The sequence below is a fragment of the Dermacentor variabilis genome, chromosome 1 (assembly GCF_050947875.1).
Source record: "Dermacentor variabilis isolate Ectoservices chromosome 1, ASM5094787v1, whole genome shotgun sequence".
Lineage (NCBI taxonomy): Eukaryota > Metazoa > Arthropoda > Arachnida > Ixodida > Ixodidae > Dermacentor > Dermacentor variabilis.
Genome location: NC_134568.1, coordinates 175,717,199 through 175,742,654, shown reverse-complemented (window position 1 = coordinate 175,742,654; position 25,456 = coordinate 175,717,199). Strand labels below are relative to the sequence as shown.

Genomic DNA, 25,456 nt, shown 5'->3' with positions numbered 1-25,456 from the left:
GGATAAAGAGAAAGAGTGATTGGTGGAGATAGAGAGAAAGAGAGACGAGCCCAAACAAAGCGCGTACACTTAGCGCACTGAACTTAAGCTTTGAGTTCTGATAATAGACGATTGTCCAACTGGTCCAGTACTCTGTACATGACTTCTCTCTGGGGACTATATCGCGGGCAGACACAGATAATATGTGCAAGTGTCGCATCGCTGTTGCATGTGTCGCACGTGGCGCTGTTGGCCATTCCAAGAAGGAAAGCATATGAGTTCGCAAAGGCAACGCCTAGCCACAGACGGTACAGCATGGTCTGGTCACGTCGTGGTAACCCAGGCGGGAGGTGCATCCGTATGTCCAGAGACAACGAACACAAACGACTCATGGTGAAAAGGTTCGAGTCCCACAGGGGCAAAGTACAATCACGGGACATCAATCGCAGCCCAGCCGCAGCGTCTGTTCGCGAAAGCGGAACGAAGACTCGTTGACCACTTTCATGTGCAGATCGGGCGGATAAGCCAACAAAGACAGACACTAAGGACATCACAGGGGAAATTACTTATACTTACTAATTGAATTAAAGAAATGATAAAATAATCGCACTGAAAGTGGATAAAGAAACAACTGGTCGCAGGTGGGATACGAACCCACGTCTTCGCATTACGTGTGCGATGCTCTTACCAATTGAGCAACCGCGGCGCCGCGGCGCCGTAAGAGCATCGCTCGCGTAATGCGAAGACGTGGGTTCGTACCCCAGCTGCGGCCAGTTGTTTTTTCATCCACAATGATCGCAATTAATTTATTATTCATTTAATTCAGTTAAGAAGTACAAGTAATTTCTCCTCTGTGGTGCTTAGTGTATTTGTTTGTTGTCTTCTTATGATATGATTAATAAAAATCGGGCACCTTTATTCCCTTTCTTCTCGCTCATTACATTACGAAGGGCCCGAATCGGCAACATTGATGCCTTCAGGTAGCATGTGTGGGTTTATTGAGCAGTTGCCGTCACCCAAATAGATCACGTACTCGTGACGCCTGCGGCTGAAAGGATGTTCCACATCCGCTGCCAAGGTTTGTGAGCGGTGGCGCTGGCTAACACTCCCAGGGTTAGTTCTATAAGTAAAGCTTGAATTCTTCAGAGAGTGGATGGGAAATACGGCGCCGCGGTAGGTCAGTTGGTAAGAGCGTCGCACGCGTAATGCGAAGACGACATATGTATATATATATATATATATATATATATATATATATATATATATATATATATATATATATATATATAGCACGAGCGACAGAACGCGTGCGCTATAGTTTACATTCTGCCATGGACTTACCATGCAGTCTTTCCCGTGCGTCATGAGCGGGAGCGTGCCAGTTTCTTCCATTCTTGCCTCGTGGCACTTTTGTTCTCACTAGTACGCAAATTAAAGGAGGTGCGAGAGAATACTAGAGTGTGAATAATGTAAGAAGACTCAATCGGCCGAAACCAAACTACCCACATTAAAAAATTCGTAACATAAGTTTCTTGTTGATTTTGTTGGTTTAACGCATCTGTTGAAAGCACCAAGCAGCAATAATCTGTACCTTGTGTCCACGCAGCCGATCTTCTCAAACTACTGACGCATGGTGCAGCGGTGGAGAACGTAGCGGCGTCTGTTTATCAGCTGGATGACTATGTACGCCCACACGGCACGCATGCCCTAAATAGGGCTTACGTGCCGAAATTCCTACATATGCGCGGAAAGGTGTTTGGGTAAGCGGTATTTTTCTTTTCATGATTTAAAGCGGAAGCTTTCTTTGCTCGTTCCTCAGTTCCGCGCCGTCGCCGCCTGCAGCGCAGACATCCTCTCATCTCTAAAACCTCCTCCGTTATCCTCTATCGTCGGTGAGAGCTTCTGCCAACGAGAGAAGAGAGTTTGGTCGCGTGACGCAAACCTCGGTTCTCTGCAACACCACCATGTGGTGTAGCCTTCCGCGCATAACGGGGGATTAGCGAGGAGTGCAGTAGTTTAAATCAGGAAGCTATAAAACATCATTTACACAGGAATGTCACGGAGGAAGCAGGACCTTCAGACCTCCAAGCGATTCGGCGAGCTCGAGATCGGAAACGAAAGCGCCGAGCCTCCACTACAGCCAAGTGCTTAAACATTCGCGTTGCGCGCTCGTAACCGTCGTGAGATTTTTTTCTTCATCATGTACTTTTAGCTATAGTAACGTGTAAAAAAATTGGTTCGCAACAATTTCGCCTGTTATGAAATATTTTTCAGGGATCTCCCTGAGTACAATGATTTAGCATAAAATTATATTCCACAGGACATTGTTAGAGGGCGCGGCGATGAATGCTAGAATCACATTGTTTAAATGAAGATTTGAAATGCAACTTCTGCTTGCGAGGCTCAATGTACGCTTAACTTGACAGTGCTGATTTTCCTCGAAAGCTCAAATCAGTGCAGCTTAAATGATTCCATGCACGTTTAAAGCGGCTGTTTGCTGTCCTTTATACGCTGCGGACAAAGTGCACAGTCTGTGTCAGAAACTTCCGAAAAATTGCTTTTCATTGCGCAGAGCTTCACATACGATAGATCACAGCTATGATTTCTGTGACCACCGGAATCGACGTTTCAGCAAGGAGGAGATATGATTTTATTCCGTTGTTATAATGCTGTCATTGATAACTTCTAGTTCCGGCGGCCGCTCATGGTCACAGCATGAGACTGTGTGCAGGATGTGCGTTGATTTGTTTCCTGCTCTCCATGTCACTTACCATTGATAACTCTCCTTGTGAGGGCGCCGCAGTCAGCCGGCACAGACTGGATGGGGAGGGCAGAACGGAAGCGATGTTGGATACGGCCTCTGTTTTACCCCTTGTTTACATGGTTATAAGAAGCACGCACGAAAACAAACACGCACACGCGCACACGCACGCACCCGCACTCTCTCTCTCACACACACAAACAAACACACGCACGCACGCACGCACGCACGCACACACACACACACACACACACACACACACACACACACACACACACACACACACACACACACACACACACACACACACACACACACACACACACACACACACACACACACACACACACACACACACACACACGCACGCACGCACGCGCGCACACAAACACGCTCGCACACGCACGCACACATATTTTTCTGGGCAGCCGGCAGTGTTTTGCCAGTTCTCCATGCGAAGGGTTCAGGTAAGCATTGCAAACATTTTATTGAGTACTTGGATATCCGCACATGCGCGTTCGTATCTGTTCTTATTTTGATTAAGTACGTCTTACATGCTTCGCTTATGCATGAACGTATTTATGAATGTATAATGTTAGTCCGTTCGTGGTGTGTTATTCAACCTCCATGGAGCATACCACTTCGTGGTCGTAAAACAAACGTTTTTCTCTTGGCCCCGTTTGTAGTATGCCCTCTATCTCAGATTTTTGGGGGAGTGGGTGTCGACGAAGTTTTTCCAGAGGCTTCTGGCAAGAGAAGCTGAGGATTGTTTGACATAGACGGACATTCAGCACATAGTGTTAAGATCTCAAACTTAGTGACGCACGTTGCGCTTCTAGCTATGTCTATAGAAGTATGCAAAAAGCGTGGTTATCTGGACAGGGAGCAGTGTAGGTGAAACGCGGCAGTGATTGATGCACTGCTTGTCGGTAGGATTCCGGCACCCCCATTCTTATAAGCGCTAAGAACGTTATAATGGACATGTTTCCTTCTCTCTGCGTTCATCGTTCAGCATACGCCCGACAGCGCTATTCAAGTGCGTTGGTCTCTGCTGCATACTCATAAACACCACAGAGAACCAATTCACGTTGCACCCCTCCGACATGACGTGCTGAAGACAGGCGAAACCCATTCAAGCCACTTGAAACAATAAAACTGGATCAAGACAGTCCCAGAAACATTAATCACTTCGGTAATCAGGGACAGACTTGTGGTTGTACAGGCATGTTCCATGCAGTCTCTGCGCTTTTGTCACATAGTTAGTCTTTAGAGTTGTTCTGTCCTTTTTTCCCCACGTAGATACCAGTACGGACACAATTTTCATTCATTCATAACGTATACCCATGGTGTGATTTTCCACATAACTCGGGAACGGCAAAAAGCCACAGGAGCCATGTTCTCTGGGCTACCAGAAGTCGCCCACTACACTTGGCAATGTTCATTACACAGAAGCACAACAGCTACACTCTGTCTCGCGCGTCTCCTTGCACTGAAGACGTGCTCGTTTCAACCAATCAGTAACAAATATTGGCAGCGTGTTCCACGGAATGGTGGAGGACTTGGCCATTGTGCGCTGCGAATCTTCCTGTGACCGTTTTCATTTAGTCGGCGTTGCATGGAGGGCGATCAGAGGTGGACAATGGAGGAGACATGAGCTCCGTTTAAATGAACGTGATAAGGTCGAGTCGCGTTGACTTGTCGTGCCGAAATCCGGTCTTCGGGTTCGTGTAAACGCTAGCGGCTCGAGCTGATCGAACGTCGAGGCGAAGTTCTGTCAACGCGCCTGCATTGGGTGGGTTTACTCGCTCACCCCCCTTTGAAAATGCGTGTAAACCTGGCCGCGAGAGACTTGTCAGCTCAACTTTTGACTCGATCCACTCGAGTGGGGTTCATGTAAACGAAGCTATAGGTGTCGCCGCACTGAACGAAGTTCGTGAGATGATAGATGTAGGTCAATATCGCATCACAATGGACGATTCACTCGGTGCAAGAAAATTAAAAAAAATTTAGAACAGAAATAATGAGCGCAGCTTCAGATAGTAGGTTGTAGGCTGAGCGACACCCTTGACTTTTGTGCGAGAAAACAGCATGCTGATATATTTTTGGATGATCTAATATACAACAGAGGACAAGTAACACACTTTCTGATGATAGCTTAATCACGTACGTACCTCAGACGAGTCACGTAACAACTCAATCTCTCCCTCATGCACTGCGTAGTGCTTCTGCAATCAAATTCCTTTATCTACATCCATTATATCTTGTCGACACTCAATCAACCTCAAAAATCTCACTCGATGCACCCTCAGGCAAGCCTTGACGCACGAGTGATGTGCGACGCTATGTTATGTGCGACATGTGCGTCTCTGTACGACATGCGTCTGTGCGACATGCGTAACTTTTGTGTCTGTGTACTACATGTGCGCATGTCGTACACGGGCGCACAAATTTCTCTTTACACTGGGTCCGCAAGAGCAGTGGCTTCGGCTTCATCAGGCCCCACAAACTAGTGTAGCCTGGACAGGAGCGCGCGAATTGGACGACGCCCCATTCCGCGTTGACGTCAGCGCCTCCACGCGCGAACCCCTGTGCGCTAGCTTTCCGCAGTAGCCCACTATAGTCTGGCTCCCTCGCCGCCACGTCGTGTGTGACATCAGCACTACCTCATACAGAAATACGCAGCATAACAAACTGATCGACTTACAGAAGCGATGGCCAGGTTTCCTACCTCATAACTCCTTGGCAAAGTAGATCTTTCCCGCACCAACTTCTCAGCTGTAACTGTGCCGTGGTTTCATCCGCCCGCAATGAAAAGACCCCTTTTTTCGGACTAGGTTGGCTCAACAGGACAACGCTGTGCACGATACTAGCACTTCACAGGCAACTGCGCCACTCAGCCGCTGCAGGTATTGCAGGAACGAGCTCGGCTTTCGCCTCTTAGTTGTCTCTGGATGGATCGTGGTACTTATAGCGAAAGTAACGCTCACAGAAATGACATACAAACGAAACAAGTTCTAGACCTCAACAATGTTCTTAATTATCAAGTGGATAAAGAATAAACGTGACAGAACTGACAATAACACATATTAGTCACTTATGCCAACATGGAGAATGACTGCTGTTGTAAAACTCATGCTCGTATTTAGATAACCTTCCCTCCACCTCTCAGCTCCATCCTTCACTGTTCTGGCACATTCAGGTTATGCGACATTCGACCTGAGCGCAGTGGCATGAGTTTGCTGAATCGTCTGCTGTAAATAATTACAATAACTCACTTGAACTTCGTTGTCCGCCACTTGACATTATGCCATTCTCACCCGTTGTTCCCTTCACTAATGTACAACGCTTCGTGGAAACATCACGGGGCATAGCTGCCGTTACGGTGTGCGTGAAGTACACATTACTGGGACATGTTTGTTTCTGAACGAGAGGTCTAGATGAATTATACTGTAGTGGAAAGTGACAAGATGATGAGTCCATTTGTCATTTGGGCTCAATGGATGAAATTTTGAAGCTTGTTTGCTGCATTATGGGACGAATATGTCAGTGGAAAATGAGAAATGTCACAGCATTAAATGTCATTTGTACCCTGTTATCTTTGTTTTCCCCCTTTCCCATTCCCCCGGTGTAGGGTAGCCGACCGGACGTTATTCTGGTTAACCTCCCTGCCTTCTACTTATCTCTTTTCCTGCTTCCATGGGCTTGTGTTTGTATTTTCCGACTCTGCACGTACAACTTACGCCCAAACTGGCGGCGCAGTTGATTGCTGCTATGCGACTCAAGCGAACGAAAACAGCAGCGGTAATGCGGGCCATACTTGGCTGGGAAGATGGGTTAAAGAAAAACAAGAAAAAAGAATCGCCGATAAACAAGGCCTCATTCCCCTACGATGTTTGGAGAGATTATGCCAAAGCGGTGTCTATGTGCACAATAAACGGGTCAAACTCCCCACTGTTGTCTGGCCGACGCTTCTCCCATCAGACGGCAGGGGGAGCGGACCATTCCGGGCTTGTCACGTTGGGACTATCACACACTCCGACACGCGTGTATCGCGAGCGTTTCCCACCCGGTGCCCCATGCTTCGCCCGAAGGTGTACAAGGCGCAGGAACAGCTGAAGTGGTCCTCATCCAAGACGGCAACGTTTCTCACTCCGCGCAGGTGCGAAGTTGCTCAAGAGTCTGCCGGCGTGATCGGGCCACGGCAGAGACGACGGCGTGGCTACTTGGGCAGCACCTGCGTGACGGTGGCCGAGTGCAGGCCTGGCGGCGGCAGTGCGGGTAGCCTCTCCTCTTGGAAGAACTTGTACGAGAAATAGGAGGAGACCACGAAGCACATCATGGCGAACATGGCGAACACCTGTCGATGAAAGAGGACATTTTTCGAATGGCGCTGGGACCGCGGTGAAAGGTCAGCATCGCACAGGGCTTGAACCACTGTACTTCGTAGCCATTCACGTACAGCTACCTAGAGCTCAGCAATGAAGGTCAGCGCAATGCTCATCCAAAACGCTGCTTTTGTATTTGTTATGTTTATTCTAAAAATTGTCGACGTTGTTACTTCCAATTAGAATAACCGCGTAATCACTTCGAATTATTGAATTAAATTTACTTTGAAAATAGTCTAGGGCGTCTATCGTAGCTATCGGTTTTTCAGGCTTGCACCTTTACTGTCACATATGGGATACCCCGTTAATTTTCCATGCAGGTCGCTCGAATAAAGACGCCACAGTTACGTATTAAACGTCCTTGAATAGTGTCGTTCGCATTAGGTCGAGCTGTTTAGCATGTACTACGTAAGTATAACTGGTCTGCAACAAAAGAAAAACACCAAGGTTACTCGGGGTGTCTGGTTCGCTTAATTGAACGCGTGTCCGTGCTAGGTGCCAGTGGACATCCGTTAGTAATAAGTTTTAATAAAAAGTTAGCGAGTTTCCATAACTGTACGACTCCGAACGTCTTATCCTGAATCGTAGAATGAGTGTTCGGATATTTAAGACCGTCATAGTACGACACAAATTAAGAGCGCGTGGACTTGTAAATGGGTCGTCCATCATTGTATAAGCTAAAACAAATGCAATATAGAAGAACACTGTGCTTTGGTTGTGTCTGACGAGTCGGGATTACAGGCGGCAATGGCGGCAAAGATGCGCTTTAAGTACAACAGTGAACACGAGCACAGGCAAAAGCATTTCAGTCCGTTTTCCTTAAAAGCATGTGTGTGTAGGAGACTGACTGCGTGGGTGATGCCGGCTGCTACTTTGCGCTTAGCCCCCACACAATACGCACCAAAGCCAGAATGTATCAGAAAACAAAGGCAAAATCAAATAAAAGTCAGAACGAGCTTAAAGGGACACTAAAGAGAAAAATAATTTGAGCTCTATTAGTAGATCACTTTTCTATAATACGAAAAGAGGGCACCCTTATTGTGAGAAGAGGCTTCACGCAAAAACGAAAGATGGGGCCGGCGTCGCTTTGAAGTTCTCGCATCAGCTTGTCATGACGTCATGCATTATGAGGGCGTCTGTTCAGGCCTATTTAATTTTTCATGTCGGTAAAGACGGACTACATTGCATTCCAAAAGAGCCATAGAGTCAACTTGACAAGTTTGGGACCTTCTATTGCACCACAATGCTCCCGATTTGAGAGATTATTACATCTTATTATTATTACAGATTAGATTACACTGACGACTACCCGCGCAGTGGCTCTCGCGCGAAATTAACAAAAATAGTAATAAAAGATTTGCCGTCATTTTATTTTCTTGTAATCAACCTGAAGCCGCGCAAATGACTAAAATAGAGTTTTCAAAGAGTACATTATCAGTTTAAATTGAGTTAGTGTTTTTCTCTAGGCTCCCTTTATGCATATATATAGTTCACAGAAAGCTCATGAACCATATACATGCCATAATCTCCACTTTGAGTTTCATATGCTCATAATCCACTCAGTGGTGCTCAAGCGTCACTAATGAGCATCAACCCAGCAACTATGCGCAAGCGTCATCATGCATTAGTAGATGAAGCGCACAAATATGTCTCCTTTCCTCTCTTACTTGTTTTCTATTGTTTCCCACTATTCAGTGGCTGAAGCTACTCTTCTTCCTAAGATGCACTGTCTTTTTAACGAAAAGAGCGACCTTGGTTAATGGCAAAGTCAACGGCTCGGACCCTTCGCTTTCTCCTTTTGTAGGTAAACCTTGGGCCCAAGATCTTTGTCGTGCATAACTGCTTCATTAGGTGTGTTCGTGACAGTTTTGCATTCCTACCACGCATGTTGCCGAATGAATATTCATAGAAATCTTCTCGAGTACTGTGATTCACCACGGCGTTTTATCTTCCGATGTAGTCACTGTACACTAGCTTATACACGACGACGTTTGTCTACCACTACAGTCATAAATGCGGCAGGTTAGGGAGGAGTGCTGTCTTTATTTATTCTTGCTTCTTTCCTCGCTAAAATTGACGTTTAGATAACGGTTGCCCTTGCAAGGTAACCGATTCCCTCACTTATACGAATATCATTCGCAACATTTAATTTTCTTCATGTGTCTTCTTTTGTCAGTTACTGGGCAACACGATGCTTATCGAAATAATGGTTGGAGGTTTTCTTTAATTGGTGGCAATCATTTACTCCGGATATTATTGTGCCTCAGCAAACTCCTCTAGATATTTATATGCCTAGCAGACTGTCCATTGTTACCATTCAGGGCTCTATGCCGAGGTACACAGCTTAGCGCTGCTGAGCTCGAGGTCGTGGATTCGATCCCGGCCCCGGCGGCCGCATTTCGATGGGGGCGAAATGCAAGAACGGGCGTGTACTTAGATTTAGGTGCAAGTTAAAGAACCCCCGCTGGGCAAAATTAATCCGGTGTCTCCCACTACGGCACGCCTCATAATCAGATCGTCGTTTTGGCCCGCAAAACCCTAATATGTATATACCGGGCGTTCAAAACTAAGCTTTATTGTTTTCTTAATATTACGCACTGGGAGGCACGGGAAGACCACCTGTGCAAATAAGTTATGTGGCCAGGGGGACACAAAGTAAGATGATAATTATCGCTGTCAGCTGCCTACTTAACTAAAATTGAATAATTAACTTTTTATTGACGGCAGTAAGTAGGTATCTTTGTAAAAAGTTAGAGGCAGTCGTGTTTCTACACAGTATCAGTTGGAAGAATCCTTCTAGCGTGTCTGTGCTGCGAGATATCTGACCCCAAATTTTAATTGTCGTTCGCATGATTACGCATGCAAGAGAGCTAGGATCGGCGCAAAGCTCCTCCCTGATGTGACGCGGCTGTTGCGTGCGGCGTTTAGTCTGACAACAGGGCGGAGGCATATAGGGAAAGATGATTACTGTTGCCCTTCCCCTCTCAGCTGGCGAAATCAAGACATGACAGCGCGGTGTGCTGTGCAGTGGTTGCTCTTGATTTCAATACAACTTACAATACATGGAAATCAGCAGTCACTTTATTTGCGCAGCCCAGGCAAGGAACATTCCCGGTCGTCTAGTCACCATTACGCACGCGCATTGCCCTCCGGCTTCTCCGCTCGCGCCATTATCTCGACATGGCAGCTGCCGCCACCGTTACAGGCTGCGCGGTCGCGTGCTACGACTGCGGTTGCGGATTCTTCCATTCTTTATTTCGCCAGCCGAGAGGGGAAGGAGGACGGTTATCATCTTTGCCAATGCCTCCGCCCCGTTGTCAGACTAAACGCCGCATGCAACAACCGAGTCACATCAGGGAGGGGCTTTGCGCCGATCCTAACTCTCTTGCATGCGTAATCATGCGAACGAAAAATCAAATTTTTACTCAGATATCTCGGAGTAAAGACACGCTAGAAGAAGTTAATTATTTAATTTCAGTTAATTGGGCTACTTACAGCGATAATTATCATCCCACTTTGTGTCCCCCTGGCCACATAACTTATTTGCATAGGTGGTCTTCGCATGCCTCCCAGTGCCTAATTTAAAGGAAACCAAGAAGCTTAATTTTGAACACCCACTATATTCTTTTAACAAGCGTGGTTGGCTAAAATTCTTTTTGTTGGTGCTCACTGCATCTAATCAGGAAAACCCTGTGGTGGTGCTTACCCCAGCGACTTTGGTCGATGCATTGTCATCTGGATCTGGGCAGAAAGCAGTGAACTCGAGCAGGCAAACGATCAGGTAGAACAGAGCGATGAAGCTGTCGCTCACCAGTAGCTGTAAAGAGAACATCAATACAGGGCTGGAAATACCGGCGGCGCACATTTACAATGTAAACATTTAAGAAAGAAACCCGACTGTGTCTTTGTGCGCCATTGATTATATCCCAGTCTTCTTCAAGAGCAAAACAAGTGATGGCGAAGAATAGTGCAGAGATAACTGCAGTCTAGCGGGTTTTTATATTACAAAGTCACTGAAATAATTGTAACGGCGACCTCTGTCTGGTGCACAAAGAATGTACACACTGTTGCAAAGCCGACACAGTGCGTACATACTTTGCTAATGTGGCTCAGCAGAGCGTCGTTTCTAAATATTGCTAAGCTTATGACTGTTCAGTCATCGTAAAGATAACATAAAATTTACATACAAACGTGTGCGTGACTGTAAAAAAAAACGTACAATATTTAAGGCTTATCTTGTCCCACAACAATATTCTTAATAAATCTTGCGTCAATTTTCTTTATTTAACTCTGGCGTTAGGTATTGGCGTGCAAGAAACGGCATGCGTGTCTCATCGTGCCATAGCGTTCCTCGTGGGAAAGTAGATATCATAGAATGTTAAATAAAAGAAGTATACGAAAGATTAATGACGAGTACTGTTGTAGGACACAGGTCATGAAACGTACATCATTTTCTTTTACCCGCTCGCTATCATTAATTGTTTTCAGAATTGCTGGTGAACCACCGCATAGGAGTACTTAATAGAAGCAAGATTAGTACAGTGCCGCCAAGGCTGTCTTTGTTTAATTCCGTAGCAATTGAGTTACGGGGTTATCTAGAGCTGGAATTTTGCTTCGAAGGTTTCATGCTAGCACATTTGTGCACGTGAGTGAGGAATGCGGGATAGCTTTGATCTTCCCCACGCTTAGTGTGGGCTGCATTAATGGCACTGATATGCCGATGGCATAGTGCAATGTCGCCTAAAGCATCAAGGGCATCGTCTTGTGTTTTCTCGTCGGCTTACGCATAGATCAAGGAAAATAATTTATTTGCGGCAGGGCGCACTGCCAGTGTGGTCTTACGGAGAGCGGGACGTTGAAGCATCTGGCAAGGGCCTCCTGGGCGCGTAGCACGAACACCATGATGATGAAGAAAGCGAACAGGAACGACGTGATGACCACGAACAGGCTGAACTCGTAGCGGTGTAGGTAGGCGTAGTAACACTCGCCGCTGATTGACTCGATGCAGATGAGCCCGCACAGGCCCAAGATCTGCGAGGGCGGAAAAACCAATTCCTAGCTCGAACTGGAGAGCGAACGCCTAAAACAATCGACTTACAGGTACTGCCCAATGCAAACTGTTGCTATAGAAAAAAATGTGTATTTGTCTTACCCCGCCTCTTTTGTACTTTCGTGCGGTACATACCGGGTGTTTCACGCAGCTTGAGTAAAAACAAAACAAGAGCCATTTCTTAGACGTGTAAGACCAAGGAAATGTTGTTTGCAACAATTTCTTTTTCAGCGAGTTCGTATCATATGTGCAAATTTTAAACATTCAAATTGGGGCTTGATTACTTGAAAAGGTTGCACAGTGTATTAAAAAATAGAAGGTATTGATCAAATGACTTTTGGACGGCTTTCTTTTTTTCACGGGCTATGAAGAAAAAAAAAATCCGTGGACACCTAGGCACTTCTTGTGAGTTGTAAATACGAAAGCTTTAATCTCCAATCGAAAAGTTAAGAAAAGAAAAAAAAGCTAAGGAAGAAAAGTTAAGAACTTCATTCGGTATAAGAGCACTCCTAGATCTTGCCTGTCTGCTCCTGCTGCTCTTTCAGTTTATTATGCGTTCATTCATAGTCATATTAATTACGGTAGTGATGCTTATGGCAACACGTATCAGTGCAATTTATCATTTGTTGAGCAGATACAAAACTAAGCTCTGCGCATTATTTCTAACTTTAGTCGAGATAATATTGATATAATACGCATGGACAAGAAATTGCTGACAATTACTGATTTATTCGAACTCAATTTAATTACTATGCTTTTCAGGTTGATTAATAAAGATCTGACACACAATATTATTTCCTTGGATTTCTTGAAGAATATTAGCCCTACTAGTTTTGCCCAGAAAAATAATTTCTTGCTCCCTAAACCTCTTACTAGTTACGGTAAAATGACAGCATCATTCTGCGCCATTAAAATGTGGAATTCTCTTCCCCACCCCATCACAACATCACCATCTTCTACTGCAATAAAAAAAAAACTCTTAAAACCTATCTTTTAAATAAATAATTCTTTTATGATTTCTTTATTGTATGTACTCTGTTATTTTTTTCTTTCTAATTTATCTTTGTAATTATTTTACACGATAACGATGCACTGTTACTATTCATGTTAACTTTCCTTGTATATTTTCAGTGTTAGTGCAAATTTGTAGTTCTCTATCAAATATTTATGCCTTCACAAGACGAATTTATGCATATATAAACTTTGGTTTTTATGTATCCGTTTCTTCTGTTGGTTAGGTTAATTCTATTTTTCTGCTAATTTCGTAATTTGTATCCCATAATCATGTACCTACAGAGGGTCCCGGTACGATCTTGGGACCTTGGGACCCTCTCCTGCATATCCTTTTTGTTGTAATCATACTTTGAAAAACATATATAAAATGTTTGATTGATTGATTGAACCCCGCTGAGCGGTTCTTCGAGTTACGAACTCTTAACGGACAAACGAGCACGTTGAGACACTTGGCGCCTTTGAGTTGACCTTACGGAGGCGCATTTAGAACGCAAGCGAGCACTCGCGCGAACAAGGAACGCGCGGATAACACAACCAACCAGAGAACAGCGTCTGCACGCGGCATCGCCGTATCTGCTCCGGTGACGTGGCGTCGTGGCTCTGGTGGCGTGACATCGCGGCGATGCCCCCTCACCTCACGCAACACCTGGCGCGCTAAGTCGGCAGCAGGTGTTCTGATCCACCCGCTCTGCTCTGCCGAGGCGCCTCGTGATGTGGCGTCGCAGCAAATGAGAATTTGGGGCCATTTCGCTGCTAGAGAGGCCACCCGCTTTTCGCTCAATGGGTCATTTGATGCTTTCGCATCAAAAGGCCATAACGTGCTTGCGCGCCTGTAGTGTAGCACTCTCAAGCGTGTTTTCGGAATGCGAAGTCCGCGTGGAGCCCGAAAAGAAGGTACCGGCCCAGAAAGTCGCGCCAGCAGCTTGGTTTGGGAGGTGGAAAGGGACTATGACCCCAACTTGTAAGCAATGGGCCATCGACGAAACGCGTTCCCGCGTTTAGTTTCCTTGCGTCTATCATGTGGGCCACGTTCGTTGGGAGTACACTTGAGAACGCTAAAATTCAGACGCAAAATTTATCGTGCATACTTTACAGGCAGTGGTAATGGTAAAAACGTTCTTATTGGGACAGTATTTGCCGGAAGGCCTGGCTTCGGACTCAAATCAAATCAAATCAAATCAAATCAAACACGTTTATTTTGCAGGAAGAATAGAAAATTTCCCTGCGCGAGGCAAAGACTAAAGGCGAGAAAGCGTGACGAGGTCTTGGCCCCCTGACCAACAAGACAGTATGCAGCAGTTGACACGACTCAATATACACTTCATCAAGTACCATGCGTCTGCTTCTCTACATCGGATCACATACGTATTTGTTTATACATGTGTATTCAACACGCTCTACAATATATTATACATTCATCTTCTATATATAATGGAACCGGGTAAAACATCCTCGGAAACAGCTTTGTTGAGAGTGTTGTCGTTAAAATGACGATTGTTCACTTAGGCGAACACTTATAAATTTGCACAGTTGACAGTAAAGAAATTAGCTATCTAAAGACACAACAGAAAATATTGTGAAATAGCATTTAAGAGAGAGAGAGAGAGAGAGAGAGAGACGAAACAGGGAAGAGAGGCAGAAAGGTCAACGATAACTAAAAATCGATTTGCCATCCTACATGAAGGAACCGGGGGGGGGTAATTCGAAATATAAGCAGGAAATAGAAACCGTGCACATCCAGATCACCACAGCCGTCGGCAAAAGTGAACAAGTTAGTCAATACCACAGGTCTGCAATATAAAGGGAACTCACTCAGACTCACTCAAAATATATAATTCTTACTTCGGGATCACTCGGACTCAGACTCACCAAAATTCTATTCAGCCAGACTCACACTCAAACTCACGGGTCACTCTGAGTCCGAGTGAGTCGAATCATGATCGAGTCGACTCACGAGTGAGTTCGCCGACCTATGGTCAGTAGTGAAGCCCTTTGTACAAGGATGGCCGCTGGATAAAAAAAAAAAAGTTGCGGCCTGCTGCGTCACGCGGGCTGCAAAGGCAGCGAACCTAACAGCCATAGTTGCCTCCGCGGCCGCTTGGCTGGCCCGAAAGGCGCTACGCGTTGAGAATGGGACGCGTCGGCTTCTATGGGCGACGGCGTTCCAAACGCGTTCCTTGCGCTTTTTATTGCGATAACAATTATATGGACACTCCGGGCGCATTTTTGCCGTCGGCGTCTCTGTGATGTTCCGTGTAGAGTCCAAGGGCAATAACATTGTCGCCGGGTGCCGTATGCCGTATGTGCGAGTGGAAGCATGCGAGGAGAGCCGACGTTCTCGCGCGCGCGAGGGAGGAAGGCGCGGAGGAAGCGCGCCGGTTTCTGTCGCGGGCGAGGCACCGAGGAGGGCAGGAAGGGGGTGGTGGGGTTGTACTCAGGCAGCAATTGCGTATTGTGCGGCCACGCGCGGTTGCGCGGGACGTATCTTGCAAGCGATTTGCGTTTGGGGTACAGTCTAGGTGCGCCTACGGCTCACACCTTCGCGCGTGCTGTGTTCTGACTGCTCAGTTTGCGTTGAAGGTCACTTCGATCCCTGCTGCTGGCGCGCTTCCTCACACCAGCGTTTTGACAGCGAGTGTCCGCGGTCATCGAGAGTGATGTGTTCATGTTTGCCTGTGCGCGCTGACAACATGCTTGTTAATTTAGTTAGTAAGCGAATATTTACAAAATTATGCGGACGATAAAACTACTATCCTTAATTTGCATAGCTGTCGAATAATTTGCTATCGCGATCGATCCTTCGCCTTTCGGGCGAAACTGCGACTTTTTCTATGCCGATCCCAGACAACAGTTCTCGACTGGTGGCACCGCGGGGGATCACGCCGTTTTCGATGCACGCGGCAGGCCGAAACCTTTTTTTTTATCCAGCGGCGGTGGTACAAGCTTGTTGAAATTGTGGCAATGGCTTCGTCACCCTCTGCACGACGGCTGGCTCGGATATCGGCATTCCAATATGGCCCGTTCTGAAACTGGGTTGTCATCGGCTGTGTCATCTGTACACTACGCAGGGTGTCCCCACTATCATGCACCAATATTTAATAATATGAAAATTCTACGTAGCTGGACAGACCCAAGGTCAGGTTGTTTGCCGTCGCTTGTAGATATTCAGATTATTTTTTGCATTGCGTCTAATTACATAATCAGTCTGGATTAATTAATCAACTTCTCAAATAGTATAGTTAGATGAAAAGTGCCAATAAGAAAATTGTAGAGCAGCATGCAAAACTCCCGATACAGCTTTCTGTTCAATACGTGCTACATAAACGTGTTTTTCCGAGCGTGAAAGAAGCCCGCGAGTACACGCGAAATTGCCGGGTGGCCAGTCGCGCGGCAGTTTCCCGTGCACCCCTTTTTCCCGTGCATGGTAGCTAACCAGGTCTACTTCATGGTTAACTTCCCTGCCTTTACATACATCCTTCCCTATCGCTCGTATCAACAGGCGCATCCAACAATTTTGCAGCGGGTTCCAACAATTCAAGCAGCCATCTTTCTGGCACTTCGTCCGACGGATCGAGTGGTTTGGCGAGCATGTTTTTCCCGTCCCTTGAAACGGGCTTCGACGCACGGCGCATTTGCGACACTACTTTGTCCCACCGAAGAGCGTAGTTACCACTCTTGTGTATTTATTTATTTTCTTCTTTCTTTTTCTGTGACCAGAGAGGACGAACGCATTTGCATTGAGTACACTTACGATCTCGGCTATCCTCAGGAGCCCGTTGGCGGTGGCCATGAATCCACGGTCAGCGCCGATGGTCGGCATGCTGGGCTCCACTGCGCTCTGCTGTCTGCACAGCTACAGCAGGCCCCGTCTGCGAAGAAGAGACGCCGCTAATGACACTCGGAAACGCCGCCTACTGTGTCGGGTTTTTAATAATGCGACAGAATCGGTACATCTACTTTGGCATTCGTGTCTATCCTGCTCGTAACGTGTAGCTTGTAACGTAGTTGACAGTAAGGACAGTGATTGGCTAAATCCTGGGCAGATGACGGGTGGCTCTGGTCGCTGAGTGCCTCGAATATTAGGGTGCACACAGAACGGTGCTTATGCACTTTGGCATGTTACTAGCACAAAGCATGGTGCTTGGGTCAGAAGAGAGATAGACGAGATGTCTGCCGGCGAATTTTCGCAGCGCTGGTAGCACATGTAGCGTACTAAGTCAAGCTACCTACACCGCTGTCATTCTGTCGACACAATATACTGCCAACTGTGCCATCGTTTTTCGTCGGTGTTTCGGTGCTTGCGTAAGGCGTTCTGGGCGGCTACAGGAATAACTAAATGTGCAGGATAATGATTAATTATTTGAACCCGATAAGGTTACCTTGAGGTGCTCATCGGCATTGTCGCAGGCTTCTTATTAAACGTTGTCTCAGGCTTCTACGCGCAAGGTCACTGAACGCTAATTCGTACCATGCTCGAATGCGCCTTAGTTATTTGGAACCCTAATGAAACTTGCTTAACTCATTCAAATGATTTAAGAATAGCGCGTCTAGTTACGACAGGCGCATTTCTCGGACTCTTTCCACAGTAAGTTGGCCATAAGATTTCTCAGTTTTCTCTGCGCCCTAAGTTTTCTCTACAATTTACCAGACCTGAGGAACGCAGTTTTAGTTTGTATGAACGAAATAATATGCAGACTCATTACAGTCCAAGTGCAACGAAACTTCGCATTAGATCAATTGGTTATAAATGAGTAGTATATGCTAAAGCAATCTCGGCAAAGCTGCAGGGTAATCGTTTAATTTCATTATTAAGTGCCAATTAATGACACCTAAGCAGACGACGCGTGCACTTCGTGGTTGGAGGATATGGCGCAAATCCCAGCCTCCAAGGTTTTAAACATGCCCTGGGCACCGGCTTATCTCGGAGATCATGCGCTGAAAGTATGCTGGTTCTCAACGTTCCGCGTTTTCCGGCGAGCGGTAATGACAGTGTTTTCCCAAGTCTCAGTATTTTGTTGTAGTTGGTCTTTGGCAGTCTTAGTATCCAACGCTTACAAGGCACAACGAAGGCTTTCGATAAATATTTTGCGACTGTCGCAAACACTAGAACACACTGCCGAAAATATTGATTGACTGACCGATCCATAAGGTTTGAGTCCCAAAACACGCCAGCGATAATGGTTTGTTTTCTTGCCTAATTATGTGACCTAGCTGCGTCGTAGCTGTATATTGTATTTGTCATTCCCATGTCCTTACATTATTTTCTTATTATTTCCTATATTGCGACTTTGATGTGCTCTGTTGAAGTGTCTGTTAGAAGCAATGTATTTACATATTTTCGTTCTCTCTTTTACAGAAAATACAGAAAACCACCATGCTTCGGGTTTTTCTGTCTCCTTCCTTTCCGCTGAGGCCTCTAAAGCAGGCACAACTATTTAAGGCATGTATATTTCTTCGGTGAAAATTATGTTGCAAATAAATAAGTCTAGTGAATCATGAAATTCTGCATGACGCAAATGAAGGAAATATTTACAAAGTAATTAGAAACATCATATACTTTCAGCTACCCCCGGGTACAAGATAGGCGTTGAATTTCATTTGAACGTTTAGCCTATTTGAATGTTATTTTCCTTGTCTGTCGTTTCAGTACGCGAAGTATTCTAGCTTCATCTGACGGTGACAACGGCATGAATCCCTATGTGCTGTCTTCGAGAGCTGAGCGAGCAGCGTTATCGGCGTGCTCGTTGCCTATGATGCCGCATTGATTTGGACACGAGGGTCCCCTGCTTTGTTGGCTATGTCTATAAGAGTAGCCTCTACAAAATGTTTTGCCTTCCGTATTGAAATGGATGACAACGCTGGTCGTGATGGCTGCGGTCGAGAAAAGGCACTTGGGACACGTTTCGTGTGACTGCCTTGGCTATAGTGTAAAGAGACGATAGCTAGCGACTGTGCTAGCTTGCATTGATGATCGCCTTCAGTTCACAGCTTTTGCACCACGTGCCGTACTGACATTCAAGATACGAGATTCGCGCGATGACGCACGCCGTTAACTGGATGAAAACAGAATGCACATTGAAAAAAGAAAAAAGTAAAAAAAAAAGCCCACGTCAACAGCTTTCACCGCCGAGCCCAAATCGGGAATGGCTGATCTGATAACGGCTAGCCGACTGTGAATCAACAGAGAGAGAGAAAGGAAGAACGAAAGGCAGGGAGGTTAACCAGACTGAGTCCAGTTTGCTACCCTACACATGGGGAGGGGAATGTGGAGTGAAAGAGAGAGGGAGAAAACATGAGTCTATACCGCACTTTCACATGCATTACGTTAGGTGTAGGATGTCTATAATCGGGCACTCAAGTCTGTTGCCTTCAGGTAGTGAAGGAGCGCTCGAACTGCTTTATGGGTTAATGAACTGTGAGGCCAGCCTCCCAAGATCAGCAGCTTTGTTGCAATTGATAGGCGTGTAGAGACTCAGTCGCACTTCGAGATAGCGGGCGCAGAATCTCGAAAAAGCCCCCCCTCCCCCCCCCTCCCCTCCCTTTTATCTTATGCCTTGTCCATATTTTTGTCCTATCGGATTGTCGTGCGGCTTCATCGGGGGTCTCATGAAAACAAAAACACGTCCTTCTGTTGGAGCAGTTATCGTAATCTGAAAAGCTTATTTTCAAAGAATAATGCAAGCTTGCTGAATGGTGGTGATGGGCGCCTGCACGGAGAAATTCAACAAGAGGGGACACTCGGCGAAAACTGGTAACCGGAAATATGTCACGTTAGTATTAATGCCGTCCGTTAGCTGCCGCAAGCATCGGAAAATAAGAATGTGAAATGAAGTTAACAGACGCTGCTTTATAATTTTCAAGATTTTTACCCACTAAAACTAAAAAGTTTTGTATATAAATGAACTTATACTTTGCGACTCATCTTTCTTGCGTCACCTAGCAACAAGCTAACGGCACGCCAGACGAGCCAGATGCATACGTTATGCTTCAGACACGGCACCGAAGACCGAAGCGAGCGAGGCTGCCTGCGCTTGTGAAGTTCGCTTGTTCAGCGACCCGTCTCTCTGTTCTTTCTCTCTCTCTCTTTGACGTAGATTGGTTTGTTGGGCTCCCGGTGTATGCTTGCGTTTGTTTCTGCGCTTCGTCATGGCACCACTGCACTATCGGATTACGGCAAGGTGAGAAATATTGTTTGGCAGTCTGCGACGGATTTCAAGCAATTTAGGATTACGCCACGGCACTTAGACTTGTGACGCAGCTTGCGAAAGAAAGAACAGCTCAGCCGTCCTCATGCAGTTAACTTGAGTTAATGACTCGTACTGGGAGACGTTTCCCACGCTCTCTATGGGCTCCACATTATTGTAACTAATTTCGGTAGTTTTTAGGCGCACTCGTCGCGCCTGGCGTTGTGACGCAGTTAGTTTCGTGCGTACATAATCTTACTGGGACAAGTTCGTGACGGTTTTTCTGACCCCGAACATTATTGTGATTAATTTCGTTACATCTTGGGATACCTTTGAGACACGCTCGCGGCGCCTGGAGTTGTGACGCAGTTAGCGAAAAGCAGCTGGGCCGTGTGACACACTTAGTTTCGTGCGTACAGAATCTTACTGGGACAAGTTCCTGACGGTTTCTCTGACCCCGACCATTATTGTGATTAATTTCGTTACATTTTGGGACAATTTAGAGGCACTGTCACCGCGCCTGTCATGACGCAGTTAACGAAAAGCAGCTCGGCCTTGGTGACAAAGTTAGTTTGGCGTGTAATGAATCTAAGTGGGACAAGCTTGTGACGCTTTTTATGGCCCCGTCACAACATATACCTTCTTTCTATACTCCCGCTTATCGAAAACGCGACGAGTGATTGCCAAGGGATGATAAACACGGGAGTGTGTTGCTTGTGCCGACAGAACGCGCCAAAGATAACGCCAAGGAGCTGTAACACCAGGAACTTGTGACTCGAAAATTCCGTCTTCTGAACGACTGAAAACAGGCTTTGCACCCATGCACTTATCATGAGTTCAAGTAGAAGGAATTGTGTTAGCGTCTAGCATGGTCAGTGGTTGAGATCCTGTGTTGTCGCCACCTCTGTGTGCGTAGCGTACCCATCGCGTCGGCTAAGGCCAAGTTGTTTTGGAAACGGGCAGTCTCCTGTGTATTTGTGCTCCTAATGTGCAGGAAGTAAGGCTCGGGAATGGGGGAAAACTTGGAAATGGGATGTTTTCGTCATATTTTGTGTATGGTAGTGTTTAGGATGAGGCGGATATTTTCTACGCCATGCTTGTAAAAGCGAATTGCTTTTGTTTGTAATGCCGCCCATTCGGCACTTTCGCACGTTTCGCCTCTACAAGCAGTATTCCTATAAGGCCTAAATACGAAATGACACATGTTTGTAATTTACTTTTTGTCAGCTGATGTCCAGTGGAGCTTCGTACGGGAACTGCTGCCGCTTGCCTGGTACCGCAAAGTTGGATAAATGCACAAAAAGCCCGGGACAAGCATTTATATAGAGCAAAATAAACATTTGCTCATATCACGAGAAGTCGTGCATCTGCTTTATGAAATTGCACGCGCCATGGATTCGATAGAGGCTTGTAAAGATTGTTCGCAATCTTTTTTACTTAATGAAACTTTTCCGCAGCAAGACCACGTGCGGTTGAGCAGTAGAAAAAGAAAGATAAAAAAAAAAAACCAACCGTGCCGACCAGCGCAGCCAGCGTTCCAGCTAGCGTCCAAAGCGTGCGCACCCAAAACTGAAATCGGAAGTATGGTTCAGGTATTAATGCCAGTGGCTTGGGGCGCCTCCAAGGTCGATTCAAATAGGTCGCGAAGCTTCGGGCGAAAAGCGGTTCAGTACAGATTGTCACCGACATCAGCATGGAGGGTTATGGGAGCAGCGATTGAAGCGCGACTAGGTTTGGAGGGAACAAACATTGGGAAAGAAAAACGCGTTTTTTAATTCAAACGAGACACAGTTAGATTCATTCAACGAAAATAATGTTCCTAGTCAATTTTATATATTCGTGACGAGTTAAGAAAATATAAGTTTAATTTTATTATTATTAATAAATGCACTTCTTTTCAGCGCCCATCGCTACAGGGGGCGTTGACGCCACTATCACTCGCAATGCAATGCACGTCTTGAAATGGGTAGAAAGGCGCACTCGTATCACCTGTTGAAATACGCCCCCCTCACAGTTTCTGCTTTCTTGCTTGTCGAAGTTTGTCTGAATTTGGTGACGCGGGTAGCTTCATTGCTTCTTAATCTGTTCAGTCAAAAGTAGTGAGTTACGACCGCCAGATAATTGTGTAGTTGTTTTCGTGCGGCTGCGCTGGCCGACGGGCTTGGCATCCAGCAATAGGATCAGCACTCGACACCTAAAGCTTTCGTCGGCCTCCAAAGAAAGTATGTTCTGTGCAGGGATGCGATTTCGACAACCGTACGGCTGGCCTTTTCCTGCATCGCTTTCCACGCTGAAAGCTCGAAACGCCCATCAAGTCGAATGGCGGGGCATTTGAATATATAGCTCCAAAGGAAGAACAACAAAACAAATTTCGCGCCTTCGAAAACAAAATGACGTCACTTCTGCTTTTAACGGACATGGCGTCACATTATTTTTTCTTCCGCCGGAAGTGTTCCCACCACATACAGATGGCGCTAAGCCCCATGGACCGCCGATGGACCGCCATGTTTTGAACGTATGGGCTCCTATGGAAGCTTCGCTACCAGGTATATTTACCTTGGCGCCTCAGTCGATTCGGCCGCTTGGCTCTATGGGACTGTCCGCCCTTATTGAATTTCTTTCTCTATGGCGTCTGTTTTCAGGATTTGAAGTAGCGAGATTGACGTATTTAATCGCGGTTGGTCTGAGTTCACAAGTCTATCTGCGCATTTGAGTGCAGGTGCCTGGTCGCGTTATGTACACTGCCGCAGACATCAATGTCATTTTTTTTTCGTTTTCCTTTGTTATTTTTTGGCAGGGGACGTGTACAAGCTGAGTACCTCTTCTGAGGGCTTGGTAAGCGACGGACGCAAACGCAGAAAATTGTCTGGAACTGGTCATTGTTCAAAGACCTGTTTCAATGATCGGTTTCTAGCAAGGCGCATCAGTTTGATGGCCTGTTGCTTTGTGTAATGTCATAGGTTGAAACCCGGCTATTATGCTCGATTTTTTGAAAGACAAACTACAGAGACAAACGTAGCTTTACATTCTAATAAACGGTAAGAAACACAAGATCAAAATTACTCCATACTCTCGGCTATGGCATCCCCCGTTGCCCCTGTTCAGATTTGGATCGTTAAAATCAGTCAGCGAAAACGATCGATATTTTAAGTGGGTAAATACAAGTCAAGCAATTGTTTCTCCTGGTGTCTGTTCTTTTCGGCCGTCTCACCATCCTGGGAAATCCCACAGCATGATCAGGTACTTCATACGGCTAATGTCGCTTACCATGTCGCACCGGAGCTAAAATGTTTAACCAGCCTGAGTGGAAAGCTTCGAGTTTTCATTTTTTTCCGATACAGTGCATACTAAACAGTTAGAATACAAGCTTCATGAATTGGAAATTACAAAATATACAGATGAACTGGTGTAGCTAATTTCACCTGAGCTTATGGCCTGAGTGTCTAGGCGACGTGCAATCCAAATAAATAGCCATTCGATCAGCTATGACACGCCGTTCATCCACATGTGCTTTACCCTATTTCCAGGACTTTAAGAGACGCCTCTGTTAACGTCAGAAACAGTAAGGATGCAAAATAGCCTAGAGCATCTCAGCTAAAATTTCATAGGTACAAGCGAGATGATTTTCCTACTCATCGTCATTGTGCTTTGTTTGGTTCATGTCAAGTTATCCGACACATTATTTTCGTTTGCTGGGAGCTACCCATCCGTAGGAGTAGTAAATAATTTATAAAGACACTAAACAGCGCCCCACATCCGCAAGCGTTTAACAGCGATTTGGAGCAGATTTACATGTCTGTGGCATTTTTCACCTTTGTCAAAATCTCTGTAGAAGCTCTGCTACCAAAACAACAGCTCCTTGCCTCTCCGTAAGCCTGATGGATAGGAATAAATTCACTGATTTCCGAGTCACATGCAAGGGCGAATGTACTTTTCGAGTTTATGAAACGCATTAAAGAATTTGGAGAGCCCTTAAGCTTCACCTTTAAGAGAGGAATGTGATAGCATTAAAAGATCGCTGACTGCTTCTCACGATTCCCGGCAACTGAAGCTGATGTAAACGCAATGTTTACCGAGAAACGCTGGCGGTGAACGCTACGCACGAAGGCGAGCTTTCTGGTAGAACCGAGGCCTTTTGCGTGGGCCGATATCGGAGGTAGTGCACAGCAGTGCCAAAATATTTGCATCATTTTCAGGTTTCGGTTATTGTTTGACACTGTTAATATTTCAGCCTGAGAAGATTTAACATAAGCGGCATGCGCTGTCGGTGTTTTGTATCATGACATTTGTTTGTAAGCTGTCATTCTCAAAATCCCGAGGAATAATTTTGCCGAGAATGTAAGACAAGGCGTGAGCAACTTTAGTGATGGAGGCGTGGCAAGAATAGCCAGGCGTGGCATATGTATATAGCTAAACATAGGCAATTTTCAGCGGCCGGCGCCGGACGCCGATACCAGATTTTCTGCGACACGAGGCCCTTAAAGGGCCCCTCATCATGACTGGCCATTTTGAGCTGACAAGCGCAGTGCATACAATGCGCGCTCACGATCGTGTCTGCGAAAAATTAGATCGCTATGCGCCACGGAAGGAGCTGAAATTTCAAACTAAATGCCGCTTGCCCTTCTCCTCGCGGGCGCCGTGCTCCAAGACGGGTTTATGACGTACCACATCAGCAAGTGCGCCTACGTACATGTATATGCTGTGACGTGGCTCATAGTGACCGGTGGCACTTGGAGAATTATTCAAGGCAACATCTGTTATTTGTGTAATCTATTGCTTCAATAGAAGAATTAAAGTTTGGAAAAATAATAAAACACACAAACCGAATGTCTGCGTGTTTTCTTTATTTTACTTCGCACCGCAGCAAGAGAGAGATGTACTTCCGTTAAGTCTGCTTGTTCCCACGTCGTCCCGTTGCGCGCGCTCAGAGCGAAACTATGCCATTTTCTATCGCGTTCCAGCGCACGATCATGCTCTGTGATCCGCTTGTGTCTGCCTCAGTGTTCGTGCAAGGTAAATATACCTGGTAGCGAAGCTTCCATAGGAGCCCATACGTTCAAAACATGGCGGTCCATCGCCGGTT

General features: G+C 46.0%; 1 protein-coding gene and 1 non-coding gene across 2 annotated transcripts in view; both read right to left on the bottom strand.

The window, feature by feature from the left end:
• Window positions 1-612: 612 nt before the first annotated feature.
• Window positions 613-685, bottom strand: TRNAT-CGU (transfer RNA threonine (anticodon CGU)). The gene has a single exon. It is a non-coding gene; the product is annotated as a tRNA-Thr (tRNA).
• A 2,517-nt stretch (window positions 686-3,202) lies between these two features.
• Window positions 3,203-25,456, bottom strand: part of LOC142588382 (uncharacterized) — an 83,017-nt gene continuing 60,763 nt past the window's right edge. The window contains exons 2-5 of the mRNA XM_075700020.1: window positions 16,941-17,058; window positions 11,968-12,156; window positions 10,832-10,942; window positions 3,203-7,097 (exon numbers count right to left, since the gene is read on the bottom strand). Coding sequence (XP_075556135.1) covers window positions 6,960-7,097; window positions 10,832-10,942; window positions 11,968-12,156; window positions 16,941-17,009 — 507 coding nt within the window. The 5' untranslated portion in view covers window positions 17,010-17,058 and the 3' untranslated portion in view covers window positions 3,203-6,959. The remainder of the gene's footprint in view (window positions 7,098-10,831; window positions 10,943-11,967; window positions 12,157-16,940; window positions 17,059-25,456) is intronic.